Source organism: Ahaetulla prasina, chromosome 1, assembly GCF_028640845.1.
Source record: "Ahaetulla prasina isolate Xishuangbanna chromosome 1, ASM2864084v1, whole genome shotgun sequence".
NCBI classification, from domain to species: Eukaryota; Metazoa; Chordata; class Lepidosauria; order Squamata; family Colubridae; genus Ahaetulla; species Ahaetulla prasina.
The window spans coordinates 22383670-22398929 of record NC_080539.1 but is presented as its reverse complement, the minus strand read 5'-3'; the positions used below and the strand labels follow the sequence as shown (position 1 = coordinate 22398929).

The 15260-nt window shown below is 44.0% G+C and overlaps 1 protein-coding gene across 5 annotated transcripts in view; it reads left to right on the top strand.

Moving 5' to 3' along the window:
* COL26A1 (collagen type XXVI alpha 1 chain) overlaps positions 1-15260 on the top strand; it is a 211133-nt gene that overhangs the window by 36227 nt on the left and 159646 nt on the right. For all 5 annotated transcript variants that reach the window (XM_058164388.1, XM_058164390.1, XM_058164389.1 and 2 more), the window contains exon 2: positions 14640-14762. In XM_058164388.1, coding sequence (XP_058020371.1) covers positions 14640-14762 — 123 coding nt within the window. The remainder of the gene's footprint in view (positions 1-14639; positions 14763-15260) is intronic.

The following is a 15260-nucleotide window of genomic DNA, read 5'->3' as shown; positions in this document are numbered from 1 at the left end:
TGTCCAAACTTTTTTGAGTGAGGGCCAAATACAGAAAAATAAGCAAAGGCCCGGGCCACCGGGGGGGGGGGGAATGGGCGTGGCTTATTTTGGGGTGTGGCTTGGTGGTCATGTGACTGGTGGGCGTGGCTAACTGCTCATGTGACTGAGTGGATGTGGCTATGGGCATAGAAACTACTCAGAGGGCTAAAAAAAGTAATTTTTGACCAGTCCTCACACTTATGACCATCCTCACATTTATGCCCATTGCAGCATTTTTAACAACCATATCACTCATTTCACAACTGCTTCTCTTCACCACGGTTACAAGATAGGGTGCAAAATGTAAAGATAGTTGTACGTGTGAGGACCAGTCAAAAGTGTGAGAACCTGTCAGAAATCACTTTTTTCAGCCGTCTGGGTAGTCCCTATGCACAGTTTAGGCTTAAGTATACTATATGTGTGTGAGTTATATATATGTGCATGTGTATCTCTATGTTTGTGTACGTGTGTGTTTGTGTTATGTTGATTTTTAATGTAATATTTTTAAATATAATTATTCAGAAAGGCATGCGGCCTGAAAACCTGGGACATTACAATACAGATGGATACAGTCAGTCTACTAAAAATGTGGATATCATCTTCATTTAAGGGGGGAAAATGTTTCATATTCATTCATCTTGGCCAGGGGTGTCCAAACTTGGTCCCTTAAGACTTGTGGACTTCAACTCCCAGAGTCCCTCAGCCAGCAAAGCTGGCTGAGGGACTCTGGGAACTGAAGTCCACAAGTCTTAAAGAGACCAAGTTTGGACACCCCTGATCTTGGCTTTTGTTTTGTATTTGGTATGAACTTGAAACTCCCTTCGTTATTCCCTGCCCAAGGGGTGGAGGCGCGAGGAGCCTCACCAGGCGGCCCGAGGAAGGCGAGGATAGAACTGCTGGGCCGGGCACGGCCAGCAGCCTCTTTCGCGCTTGCCGCCTCCTCCTCCCCCCCCTTCGTTATTCCCTGCCCGAGGAAGGCGAGATAGAACTGCTGGGCCGGCCACGCCAAGCAGCCTCTTCCGCGCTTGCCGCCGCCTCCTCCCCCCCTCCCTTCGTTATTCCCTGCCCGAGGAAGGCGAGGATAGAACTGCTGGGCCGGGCACGGCCAGCAGCCTCTTTCGCGCTTGCCGCCGCCTCCTCCCCCCCTCCCTTCGTTATTCCCTGCCCGAGGAAGGCGAGGATAGAACTGCTGGGCCGGGCACGGCCAGCAGCCTCTTTCGCGCTTGCCGCCTCCTCACCTGTTTCTCGATGGCTGTCACTGCCGCCACGCGTGTCCGACATGGGGAGGCGCGAGGAGCCTCGCCAGGCGGCCCGAGGAAGGCGAGGGTAGAACTGCTGGGGGCAGGCACGGCCAGCAGCCTCTTTCCCGCTCGCCGCCTCCTCTGCCCCCTCCCTTCATTATTCCCCGCCCATGGGGAGGAGCCGCGAGCCTCGCAGCGCGAAAAGGGCCATATTAAATTATACTTCCAGAATTTGCTGCGGGCCAATAAAAACTGACCCGCGGGCCGCAGTTGGCCCGCGGGCCGTAGTTTGGACACCCCTGATCTAGAGAGTAGAGTGGAGTAGAGTGGAGTGGAGTAGCATAGAGTAGAGTAGAGTAGAATAGAGTAGCGTAGACAGTAGTAAGGCTCCCTCTAGTTCAGGTGACTCCAAACTTGGTAACTTTTAAGACTTGTGGACTTCAACTCACAGAATTCCTCAGTTCACAAATCTTAAAAGTTACTAAGTTCTATTCCAATCCCCTGCTCAAGCAGGCGGCTCTATATCACACCAGACAAATGGCTGTCCAATCTCTTCTTAAAAACCTCCAGTGATGGACTACCTACAGCTTCTGAAGGCAAGCAGAAGTTCTGAAGGTTTCACATGAGCCAGATGAGATATGTCTATTTCTGTAGAAACCAAACCAAGGGTGAGTATATTTGCAATTCTGAGAGCAAGCTATGGACACTCTTACAAATGGGTGCAACAGATTGTGAATACAAGTAGTCCTTGGCTTACAGCTAGTCACAACCATTCCAAGTACTGACAGACCTCCCTGGGGGTACTTACCATCTGTTTCTGAAGTTATGACACTCCTCCATGGTCATGTGACTTCATTTCAGGCACTTGGCAACTGGCCTGCATTTATGGCTGTTTGCAGCATCCTGTGGTCACGTGACTGCATTTTACAATGTTTTTGCCAAAAACCTGAATTTACTTTAGTTTTTCAGTCAGACTGACCCAAAACAAACAGTTACTTCACCTAACAAGCCTTTTGTTTGCTTAGTGACTGCTGCAAAAAAGGTCATAAAATTGGGTCAGTCATGAGGGTGACTTGCTTTATGACTGTCGTGAGTTACAACTGAAATGGGCAGGCTCCATTATGGTCATAAGCCAAGAATTATTTATATGTTCCGACAGAAATAATTAAACTTAGCAGAAGACCACTAATGAAATTGCTCCCCATCATCCCTTCCAGTTTTCCAGAAAGTTCTCTGCTTCCGTAACGTAGCCACTAATTTTGATTTTCTGAGGTTGCCAGTAGGATTATTGGAGGCTTCGAAGTATGCTTTAAATAAATGATCTGGAGACTGGCCCTGTGTTTCATATCCTGTCAGATTCCCAAAGAAGGTATTGGCAGGCAACGTAGTAGCCTTGGAGATGAGGGCTTTTTTTGTGGTGATGCTAAATAATGGGAAAAGCCTTCTCAAGTTGCCCCAAATCTTCCTCGCTCTTGTTTTAGCTGTTTGGCAAAGAAAGCCTGAATAAATTTAGAACTAATTATTTTTTTTTTATTTGCTCGATCTGCTTTTTAAAAATCTGGATTTTATTTTCTGGCTGTGTTATTTAATTTGCTCTTCTCATTTTATTGTTCTGATTTTAAATCTTTAGGGTGGACGGTCCAAAAATGGGTTTTTGTGAAATTCCGTGTACTCACTGAAGGATGTCCATTGTATGATCACTTATCTCTTTTGCAACCACTGGTTTTAGCTGGATGCACATGACTGACTTTGCACTCAGAAATTAAGCAGGACTGGCCTGATGAGTATATGAATGTGAAATTGCTAGGAAATTCCAGGGGTATAGTCTAGACTGGGAAGTCAAAAAAGCATTATGAAAGAAGACCGTGACCAACCATTTTCTCACTTTTGCTGAGAAATTGCACGGACAAGTCAAGAGGCATCTAGTTCAACACAAAGAAGACCTGAAATCAGGAGACTGTGAGTTCTAGTTCTGCTTCGGGCATGAAAACCTACTGGGTGACTTTGGGCCAGTCTCAACCTTGCTCAGTCCAACTCACCTCACAGGTTTCTTGTTGTGAGGGAAACAGGAGGAGGTAGCAGTACTAGGCATGTTCACCACTCTGAGTTACTTAAAAAACAACAACAAAAGGTGGGATAGAAATAATATAAATAAATAAATAAATAAATAAATAAATAAATGAATGAATGAATGAATGAATGAATGAATGAATGAATGAATGAATGAATGGTACCTGGAATTTTGAAGTACTTTTCTCCCACAACTTCTAGGACAGCAAGATTGCTTACTGCATTCTAGCAGCTATGTCAGGGGTGTCAAACACGATTTCATTGAGGGCTGCATCAGGGTTGTGTTTGACCTCAGGGAGCTGGGGAGGGCGTGGCGAGTGTGGGTGTGGCCAGCTTGATGTCACTTGTGTCGGGGCGCCTGTGGCGGCCCGAGCTCTCTGCCAGCGAAAACAGGCTCCCGAGCTCTGTTTTCAACTGGGATGGCCTCCTGCAATCTTCTGCCAGTGAGAATGGAGCTTGGGAGGGCTGCACGCAACTCTCCCAAGCCCAACGTGGGCCGGTCCTTCGTTGTTTCCAGGGTGACCCCGTGGGCCAGATTTAAGCACCCCGTGGGCTGGTTTTGGCCCACGGGCCTTGAGTTTGACACCCCTGTGCTATGTGAAACATCATGACAGGTTAACCTCTCACTGCTTGCTTAGCGACAGTTCAGCGTTATGACTGACCTCCCCAGGGCTACTTGTGACCCAATTCAAATTATTACAATGTATGCCCCCCACCCGTCACAGTCACTTGATCACATTTTTTTGCACCCGCCCCCCTGCTAGCATTTACATTTGCAACATCCCACACGGTGGGTTTCAATTTTTTTACTACCGGTTCGGTGGGCGTGGCTTGGTGGGCATGGCTTGGTGGGTGTGGCAGGGGAAGTATATTGTAAAGTCTCCATTCCCACTCCACTCCAGGGGAAGGATACTGCAAAATCCCCATTTCCTCCCAATCAGCTGGGACTCGGGAGGCAGAGAATTGATGGGGGTGGGGCCAGTCAGAGGTGGTATTTACCAGTTCTCCGAACTACTCAAAATTTCTGCTACCGATTTTCCAGAACTGGTCAGAACTGGCTGAAACTCACCTCTGAACCCACAGCCACGTGACCTTGATTTATGATTCCCTCCCTGCCAGAAAACAGCATTTATTTCCAGTTTCCGGCAAAAAAAACTACATCCATTGTGGACAATAGATTATCTTAATGAATGTGCCGCTTGTTTAATGATCACTGCAAAAATGGCCATAAAATTGGGCGCAGTCGTATGTTCTGCTTAAGACGGGCAGATTACAACCATTATTCTGGGCTCAAGTATAATTGTAAATAGAGGACACCCTATATTGTCTTCCTACAATAACGCCAAAATAACAGTGTTTTTGAATATTTTGCTCAACATTCAGAAACCTATTTTGACGGTTGTTTTGAAATTTCATATTTTGTGCAGTCAGCTTCATCAGCTTAGCTGAACCCTCCAGATTGTGAACTTCAATTCCCAGAATTCTCAATAGAGACCATACTGTTCATGGGAAATTGGGAAGCTGAAATCCATATGTCCATATAGCGGTAGCACTTATATACTGCTTTACAGCCCCCTCTAAGTGGTTTACAGAGTCAGCCTATTGCCCCCAACAATCTGGGTCCTCATTTTACCCACTTTGGAAGGATGGAAGGCTTAGTCAACCTTGAGCCTCGTGAGCTTTGAACTGCCAAATTGCAGGCAGCCAACAGCCAGCAGAAGTAGCCTGTAGTACTGGACTCTAATCACTGCGCCATCGTGGCTCATATCTACTATAGAAGGTACCTAGATTAGGCAAAGCTATTTTACAGCCGTTCAGGAGGCACCAATGTGTTGCAGTAGTTATTATGACATTTATGATATCTCTCCAATATGCCACACCATTGACTATGCAGAAAGCGGTGTGTCCCTAGGGCTGTGGGAAGAAAAGCTGTGCATTTCAGTGACTATAAGATAAGAAAGAATTGCTCTACTGAATTAACCTGTGCTGTAAAGAGGTAATTGATAAATTAAATTTGATCTGCTCAGCACAGGTGGAATTCTATATCTTTAAGACAGTTGCTGAACCCTTTTCAGGCACACATAGTTTCCAAAAAACAAGCAGCTATGAGCACGAGAGCAGGAGTCTCCAACTTGGCAACTTTAAGACTTGTGGACTTCAACTCATAGAGTCTTTCCCAACCATAATAACTTCCAGATCAATGGTGGGATTCAGCCAGTTCAGGCCGGTTCGGGTGAACCAGTAGTTACTGGATGGCCCCTCCCCTTCCCTCCCCACCCCTTCCAGGAGTCCCCATACACCCTATTTTGGCTCCCAGGTAAGTGCAGGGAAGCCTAGGCCCAAATGGGACCCGGAGGGGTGCGGCACAGCCCCCCCAGCCCGTTTTTGCTCCCAGGAGGGTGCAGGGAAGCCTACTAGGCCCAAAACAGGGCATGGGGGGGCGGCATGTTCCCCCCCACCCTCCGCAGCCCATTTTTGCTCCCAGGGGGATGCAGAAGGCCGAATGCTGCCTGTCACAACCCCCTGGCCGACCATGGCCATGTCGACTCAGCCAGTCACTAGGACAGAGAACCAGTTGTTAAATTATTTGAACCCCATCATTGTTCCAGATGTGTGGCTTTTAGCCCCCAGAATCTCCACAATGGCAAGGCTGGCTGAGGAATTCTGGGAGTTGAAGTCCACAAGTCTTAAAGTTGCCAAGGTTGGAGACCCCTGCACTGGAGAGTTAAAACATGAATGAGTCCATTTTTCTCCACATGGATAAGCAGTGCTATTGCTATTGCTATATTCTGGGTTTGTGCCAACTGCATTTTTAAAGATGTCTTGCACTGAGACATCTGTATGTAATGCTGGTGGTAGACCATTTGTAAAGTCTGGAATTTAAGATGGTGGTATTTTATTGCCTTTTGGTGAAAAGCTTTGGAATCTCGTCAGTACAGTTAAGATATTGGTTTACAGAAAGGTTAACAAATATTTTTTGTTGCTTTTAATGCATATGGATAGGCTAGTTTGTATTTAGGGTGTCCACTTGCATTTCGTTAAATAAGGTAATACTTTAGCATGTGAATGCTGTGCAGACCTGCTCTCTTTCAATTTTTTTTTTGCTTAGCATGCAGTATCCCATAGTACTTGTTACACTTCCCAAATATATGTGTGGGAATAATATCTGCCAAAATAAAGAACCTTAATATATTTAGTACTATTGGGGAAGCCTGTCTCCAGTAGTTAAAGTAAAGAAAAAGTCTGGAAGAAATATTGGGTGGGTATTCCTATACTCCTTCTTGTTTTCAGAGTAATTGAAATTAAAGGTATTTCCTGACATACAACAGTTCATTTAGTAACCGTTCAAAGCAGGGGTGGGTTCTACTTACTTTTACTACCGGTTCGCAACCGTAGCGTGCGCTTCTGCGCATGCGCAGATCGTCAGTTATGACATCCGGGTGGGTGGGCGGAGCCTCCTGCCGCTTTTACTACTGGTTCTAAAGAACCAGACAGAACCAGGAGCAACCCACCACTGGTTCAAAATTACAGTGTGGTGGCTTATGACCATTTTTCACACTTATGACGGTGCAGAATCCCCATGGTCACGTGGTCAAAATTCAGACACTTGGCAACTGACTCATGATGGTTGCAGTGTCTCAGGGTCATGTGATCATCTTTTGCGACTTTCTAACAAGCAAAGTTAATGGATAAACCAGATTCAGCTAACAACCGTGTTACTAACGTAACAACCGCAGTGATTCACTTAGCAACTGTGACAAGAAAGGTTGTAAAATGGGGCAAAAGTCACTTAACAAATATTTTGCTTAGCAACAGAAATTTTGGGCTTAATTGTTGAGGACTACCAATACTTGTTACACTTCCCAAATAAAGACTTGGAAATAATAGCCTCCAAAATAAAGAATCCTAATATACAGTATTTACTACTATTGGGGAAGTCCGTCTCCAGTAGCTGGAATGTTAGAATACAGAAAAATTGGGTGGATATTTCCGTACTTCTTTTTCTTTTCATAATGATTGATATCACCTCCTGATATTTTGTTTTAAAATGGCATGTTAAAATGTTTTAAGAAATGTGTGACTATTTTATTAGTGTTTACCCCCCAATTTTAGCTTTTGGAAATTTATTTCCAAACGCTATGGAATAGGAGGTTTATATAAGACTAATCACACAGTCAAATCTTTACAGTTCCTGCATGCAGAGGACAAGTTAAATAATATAGTTCTCAGGGGCAACAAAATGCAACTCTTTCTCCAAAGAAACATAGCTTTCATTTTCACAAGAGGAGGGTTTGGTTTCTAAGCTCACGGCCTTGCTTGCTTTTGTAAACTTTTGATGTAGAACAGTCTTTTCCCAACCACAGCAACTTCCAGATGTGTGGCTTTTAGCCCCCAGAATTCTCCACAACGGCCAAACCGGCTAGGGAATTCTGGGAGTTGAAGTTACACATCTGGAAGTTCTCCTGATTGGGAAACACATACTATAGGTCAACATATTCCTGTCTTATACTGACTCTCAAGACACTGGGAAATGGGATAGGCCTTGGCAGTAGCATCCATTTATAGTATTTAGAACTCTAAAGCAGTGTTTCTCAGCAACTCGAGGATACATGGAATTCTGGGAGTTATAGTCCATTTATTGTCAAGTTACTGAGGTTGAGAAGCAGTGCTTGCTGGCTGGGGGATTCTGGAAGCTGAAATCCATGCATCTTAAAGCTGCTAGGATTGAAAATCACTGCTATAAAGGGTACTTTAAAAAGTAAATACAGTATTGCATCTATTTCATTTTGTCCCATTGTTTTGAAGAAAAATACAGGGATACCTTGGTACTCATCCTTAATTGGTTCTGGGAGGTGCGATGGGTACCAAAAACAATGAGTACCAAACAATTTTTTCCTGTAAGGAATAATGTAGTGAATCACAAGACAGCTGACACCGATAAATTTTAGCTTGTGCATTGAGTATCAAAACAAACAATGAGTACTGGGTCAAAAACGTTACGTCAAATACATTGAGTATTAAATTTGATGAGTTTCAAAGCAGTTGAGTATCAAGGTACCAATGTAAGAGGATTTTTCCCCTTATTCTTGCAATTTTACATTTTTATTTAGTAACCTGTGAGTCTATCAGTATTGTGGTCCACCGGCGGCCTGCAGAGCTGGCAACAGAGTTGGACAGTGAGGAGGGTGGGGAGGAACATGGGCCAGTCCTGGAGTCTGGGGAAGGCTCGGATGAGGGCTCTGCGTCGGAGGCAGAGAGGGGGCCAGAGCCATCTGTGAGTTATGTGCTGCCTCTGGAGCCTCCAGAGTCGGACATCAGTGAGGCAGAGGAACAGGGGGAGCCTGCTCCCAGTGCGCGCAGGCACAGAGCTGCCAGAAGGCAAGAACAGTTAAGACAAAAGGGATGACTCGGGAGTAGGGCTTGGAGATGATTGGCCCCTCCCATAAGACATAAAGGAGGAGCAAAGGCACATGAGCCTTTGCAGGAAGCAACTTTGTTTGTTCTGGTCAGTTTGAATTCTGAAGCTCCATTTTGACTCATTCACTTTATATGGAGGAGAAGACATATCTCCCCTGCCCGCACCAGAACAGAACTGGGCCTAGGTTTTTTTGTTTTTTTTTATTGAAAGAGTTTTAAAAAACAAAAACATTTTTCCCCCTTTTTCCCCTCCTCCCAAAAACCCCTTCCCCTCCTCCCCTCCCCGGCTTCCCGGGTCAATCACAAGGTATTGTTATACATAAACCAAACATAGAATAAAATTTTCCCTTCCAATCCAAATAACCACATCCAAAGCTTTTCATCTCCCAACCCCCTCCTGGTTTTTTTAGCATTTAACTATGATATGACCTTTTCCTACATGTAGCTGTGTTTGGAATTGTGAAATTATTGCTTCCATTCTTCATTTTTGCTTGTTCTTTTTTAAGGTGATATTTAATAGATTATAAATTAGTAATTTTCCTTCACCATTATCTATTCTTCGATGTCTCTTTGAAGCATGGAATAATACATTTTTAAATCTCTTTTTGTATTTTTTTTAAAAAAAAACTTTAATATCACTGCAGTCAGTCCATTTAGGGTAAATTTAGAATCTAACTATAAGTGCTATATTTAAAAAAGTGTTCAAATAGACAAAGTTGAAGTGAACTGGGCATTTTTGTCCTGGATGTTGCAGGTTTTTTTTTTCTGCTTGAAAGATATTTTTTTTAAAACATGCATCTTCCTTTGTCATAAAATTACAGTCCCATGAGGTCAAAGCCATGAGTCATTCCCTTAAAGATGAGAAGATGCATCCAAGGGACCGAGAGAAGCTTTTAATTATCTTGTTTGTTTTATTGCTAGGAAATCCTTCATCCCAGGATGCAAAATTTTAACTGCATTGGGTAATGTAAACACAGCTAGGGTCTCCCTCCCCAGTGTCAAATCTTTGTAAAGTTTAATCCTCCTGTACTATAATGTCTGCTTCATCTTCCTATCTCAGTGTTTCCTGGCAAGGAAGAGATGGCCAGCTAGTCAGGCTCACTTCTGAGCCAGCGATATTGAAGCTTCCTGTAATGCCATGCATTTACTAAATGTAACTCAGGGATGGCCGACATTACATTTATCTGGACTGAAGCCATCTTGGACTCTTCAGTGTTGCCATACTGGAGCAGAGGGATAGGGAGGGGGGATTTTAGATAGCTGGGATTTTGTAGCCAAAACAAAATACTTTCTCTTGGGAACCAAGGACATTCTCACACCTGGCAGAGGAAGGCGGAGTGATGTCATCAAACAACCAGACAGCGCCGTGATTGGCCCATGTGACTGATTGTTTTGAGAAAGTGTCAAACTTTTACTTTTAATTAGGTGGAAACCGCGCTTGAATCTCCCTGCCTCGGAGTTTTGCTTGCTATTACTTGGAACCCTGACAATATGTTTCAGATGACAAGAGCATAAGAAATGTTAGCAGAGAAATGTTAGCAGACCAACCAGCATCTACAGATAATCCTTGATTTCCGTTGCTGGGAAAGGAGGTTTTAAATGAGTTGACCCCAATTTTACAACATTTTTGCCACAGTTGTTAAGCAAATCATGGCAGCTTTTTCAGGGAATCATGCAGTCATTAAGTGAATTCAGTTTCCTGTGCTGACCTTCCTTGTTGGAAGTCGGCTGGAAAGGCCACTGATGACGATGAAATGATCCCAGGGATGCTACAAAGTTATAAATGTAAGGACTGCTCATGACTCCGTTTTTCAGTGCTATTGTAGCTTTGAATAGTGGCTAAATGGGTGGTTATAAGTTAGAATAGAATAGAATAGAATAGAATAGAATAGAATAGAATAGAATAGAATAGAATAGAATAGAATAGAATAGAATAGAAAAGATGACACCAAGCTGGCAGGAATAGCCAACACTCCAGAAGATAGGCTCAAATTACAGAAAGATCTTGACAAACTTGAACATTGGGCGCTATCTAACAAAATGAAATTCAACAGTGAAAAAAGTAAGATTCTACATTTAGGCAAAAAAAACAAAATGCACCAGTACCGTATATGTGGTACCTTGCTCAATAGTAGTACCTGTGAGAGGGATCTTGGAGTCCTAGTGGATAACCATTTAGATATGAGCCAGCAGTGTGCAGCAGCTGCTAAAAAAGCCAACACAGTTCTAGGCTGCATAAACAGAGGGATAAAATCAAGATCACGTGAAGTATTAGTGCCACTTTATAATGCCTTGGTAAGGCCACACTTGGAATATTGCATCCAGTTTTGGATGCCACGATGTAAAAAAGATGTTGAGACTCTAGAAAGAGTGCAGAGAAGAGCAACAAAGATGATTAGAGGACTGGAGGCTAAAACATATGAAGAACGGTTGCAGGAACTGGGTATGTCTAGTTTAATAAAAAGAAGGACTAGGGGAGACATGATAGCTGTGTTCCAATATCTCAGGGGTTGCCACAAAGAAGAGGGAGTCGGGCTGTTCTCCAAAGCACCTGAGGGTAGAACAAGAAGCAATGGGTGGAAACTGATCAAAGAAAGAAGCAACTTAGAACTAAGGAGAAATTTCCTGACAGTTAGAACAATTAATAAGTGGAACGACTTGCCTGCAGAAGTTGTGAATGCTCCAACACTGGAAATTTTAAAGAAAATGTTGGATAACCATCTGACTGAGATGGTGTAGGGTTCCTGCCTAGGCAGGGGGTTGGACTAGAAGGCCTCCAGGTCCCTTCCAACTCTGTTGTTATGTTATGTTAGAATAGAATAGAATAGAATAGAATAGAATAGAATAGAATAGAATAGAATAGAATAGAATAGAATTCTTTATTGGCCATGTGTGGTTGGACATGGAAAGAATTTGTCTTTGGTACATATGCTGTCAGTGTACATAAAGAAAAATAAAATACATTCATCCAGAATCGTAAGATGCAACACTTAGTGATAGTCACTGGTTACTAATAAGCAATCAAATCGTACTAGGAAACAAATAAAACAATATAAATTGTAAAGATACAAGCAACATGGTTATAGTCATAGGTGGGAAGAGATAGGTACTAGGAAGGATGAGAAGAATAATAGTAATACAGTCTTAGTAAACAGTTTGACAGGGTTGTGGGAATTAGTTGTTTAGCAGAATGATGGCATTCGGGAAAAAACTGTCCTTGTGTTTAGTTGCTCTGGTGTGCAGTGCCCTATATAGCATTGTTTTCAGGGTAGAAGTTGAGGTCCCAAAGGTGCTTTTCCAAAAGGAAACTGGACTCTTTTGGGTTTTTTTCCTGTTGAAAATGTTTTGCTTCTCATACAAGTTTTGAAAAAGTTTCTTGGAAGAGAAGCAAAACATTTTCAAGGAAAAAAAAATCAAGAAATTCGAGTTGCTTTTTGGAAAAGCACCCTTGGGATAACCATGACCTGGATGATTTAGAATCTCCGTAGACATTTATAAATTGAGGAGTACCCATAGTTTAATATTTCACTTCTTACATGGGCAGAGAGGACAAGAGACATCGCTCAGTGGTTGAGCATTTATTTGTGTGCTGAACATTTCTGCTTCAATCCCTGGCAACTCCGGATTTGGTGGTAAAAATTGCTGCCACAAAACGTGGAGGGTTAATGTCGAGATCGTGTTGATTTTGTGGTGGCTAAGATAAAGTCTAACTAGGTGAAAGACAAAGTTTAATGTTTGTGCTTCCAGGAATTTCGTAGGCAAAATGTGAGAGACGAAGTGTTTTAAGAACTACTAACTTCTATGCACATAGGAATTTAAGTCTGATGGCTGATAGCCAGTGATAGAATGATTGATTGACAGATAATGCATCATCCTGAGTGGTATATGGAGGAGGTAAGGAACTGAAGCTGGAGAAGGGATCCTAGAAAACTTCTGGAGGACAAGAGTAAATTGATTGAACAAGAATTAGAGCTGCTTTTAGGGCCTATTGTGTGGCGATAATCTTACATCTTGGATAGCTGTCCAGTGGCCTGGTTTGTGTGACCTCATGCCTTCTGGGTGGAAATGATTCTAAGATACATCAACAGGACTATGTAAAGAGTATGCTAGGCTAATGGACAAAGTCGATCAGATCTGCTCTGAGCTGGTCTCTGGCCTTGAAGCAGGTCCTGTGGAGGTTGCTTTGGCTGGTTCCAGCTTGGCTATCTTTGATCCTGTTGAGACTGAGAAAGTGAACATGGTCCTTGAGGCTGTTAGTGCAGACACCTCTGTTAGATCCATGTCCCTCCTGGCCAGGGGAGGGATTCTACCGGTTCATAGCGGTTCGGCTGAACTGGTAGCTCTGACAATCAGCTGGGAGCGAACCGGTTGCGCTTTACTTACCTTTATCCTCTCAGCTGATTGTTGCGGCAGAGTGGATTGCTGCGCCTCAGCTGTGTTACTCCCAAATGGTAACACAGAAGGTTAATATTTGTAAAATTGTGCACTGAAGCAGTTGTTAAACTGGCAGCATCCTACCACTGCTCCTGGCTGGCTGAGGCTTCTTAGAAAGGGACATGTGATGAGGTTCCAGTGGTGGGTAACTGCCCTTCGAAGGAGGGAGTAGTTCTATCTCTTAAGGAGGCAATGGTTTGCCTCCTCCTCAAGGAGCTATTACTAAACTCCACCATCCTGTACAATTTTCATCCAGTTTTCGCTTTTCCCTTTCTAGGAAATGTAGAGAAGATAAATGCATTGCAGCTTCAGAGGAAGAAGTGGGTTATCGGGAGCATTTTCAATGACGGTTCAGGCTTAGGTATGGGACTAAGATAGCCTTGATCATGCTTTTGGATGACCTTTGCCAGCAGCAGGATGGGAGTAGTGTGTCCATCTTTGCTCTTCTTGACCTTTCAGAGGCTTTTGATGATCATGATATTCTTCCGGACCAGCTCTAGGAGTGGGAGTGGGTGTCAAGGTGTTGTGTTGATTCTCCTCCTTCTTTTGGAATTGGTTCCAGAAAGTATTGATGGGGGAGAGATTCCGCTGGCCACCCTTCCTTTGTGGGCTGTCTCAGAGCCCTTGGTACTCTCTCCTCTATTTAATATCTGCATGAAACTGCTGGCTGAGGTCATGCAAAGTTTGGGGTTATATCTCTACCCCAGGCTGCCTGAGTGATACTATCGAGGTTCAGAGCTTGGAGCCTGTGGGGGCCTGGATAGGGTATAACAAGCTTCAGCTCAACCCAAGGAAGACTGAATGGCTCTTGGTCACGGATGTCAAACTCACAGCATCACGTTGCTGTCACGTGACGTTTCATGTCATTTTATCTCTTCGCGGAGCTGGGGTGGGCATGGTCTGTGCATGATGCATTCAGCCTGCGGGCCGCCAGTTTGACATCCCTGCTCTAGGTTTTTGGACCTTCTGGTTTCAAGGACCTTTCATCTTTGGTTCTGGATGGGGTGGCACTGCCCACAGACAGACGTGATGCTCAGTCTGGGGGTCTCCTGGACTCAGATGGTAGCCATGGCCAGGAGGTCCTTTACAGAGCTTAGTGCTTTGGGCCAATTCACTTATTCCTGGATCAGAGAGCCCTGTTCCAGGAAACATCCAATAGGGAGTATTGGCTGGCAGGACCCAGAAGTCAGCCTTTTTTGCAACAGTACTCTTGCCCCTTGGAATATCATCACTAACACCTCTCCTCCCCAAGATTATATTGGCCCCATTCCTGTTGGCCTTTAATAAGGACTTGTAAACCTGACTTAGTGCTCAAGCTTTGGACCCTGGGCATGCATTCCGTCTTAGTCTGGTAATTTGTATTTGTTGACTTGTCTTTGGAATTTGCAGTGAACTACAGCTAAAACAAATAATTAAACCTGAATAACAGTATTTGTCTTCCGTTCTATTCCGCAGTCATTGGTGCCACTACACGGTCACCCGGACGGTTTCCTGTCAAGTGCAGAATGGCTCGGAGACAGTTATCCAAAGGGTTTATCAGAGCTGCCGGTGGCCGGGACCTTGTGCCAACTTAGTGAGGTAATGGACTGTATAATAATAATAACAGAGTTGGAAGGGACCTTGGAGGTCTTCTAGTCCAACCCCCTAAAACTGTGTTTTAGAACTTTTTTTTTTGATCCAAGCTACAGAGAAATAGCGGTGGATAAATGTTCTACTGTGATGACGGAAGCCAAAGGTTGGCTAGACTTCAGTCCATTTGAAAGATCTGCTGAATCTGTGTAGTAGTTGTTTGGAAACCGTAACATTCTTTGACATCATGTACACCTCTGTTCAGAGACATCTGTAAACATGTGAATTGAGGTCTACCTGAAAAAGGTAGCAATTCTTGGGTTATTACCTGGTCAGCTTGAATTGCAGTGGTCCCCAACTTTTCTAGCTTTTGGCGGCCCAGTGGGGGTTCTGTTTGAGTGGCAGGCAGGCGCACAGGTCCATTTGCACGAGCGCCAACTGCTCACAGAGCTAGAGCTATGGGCGAGCATGAGTGCCTGCCACTCATGCAAATGGAGCTGCCTGTGC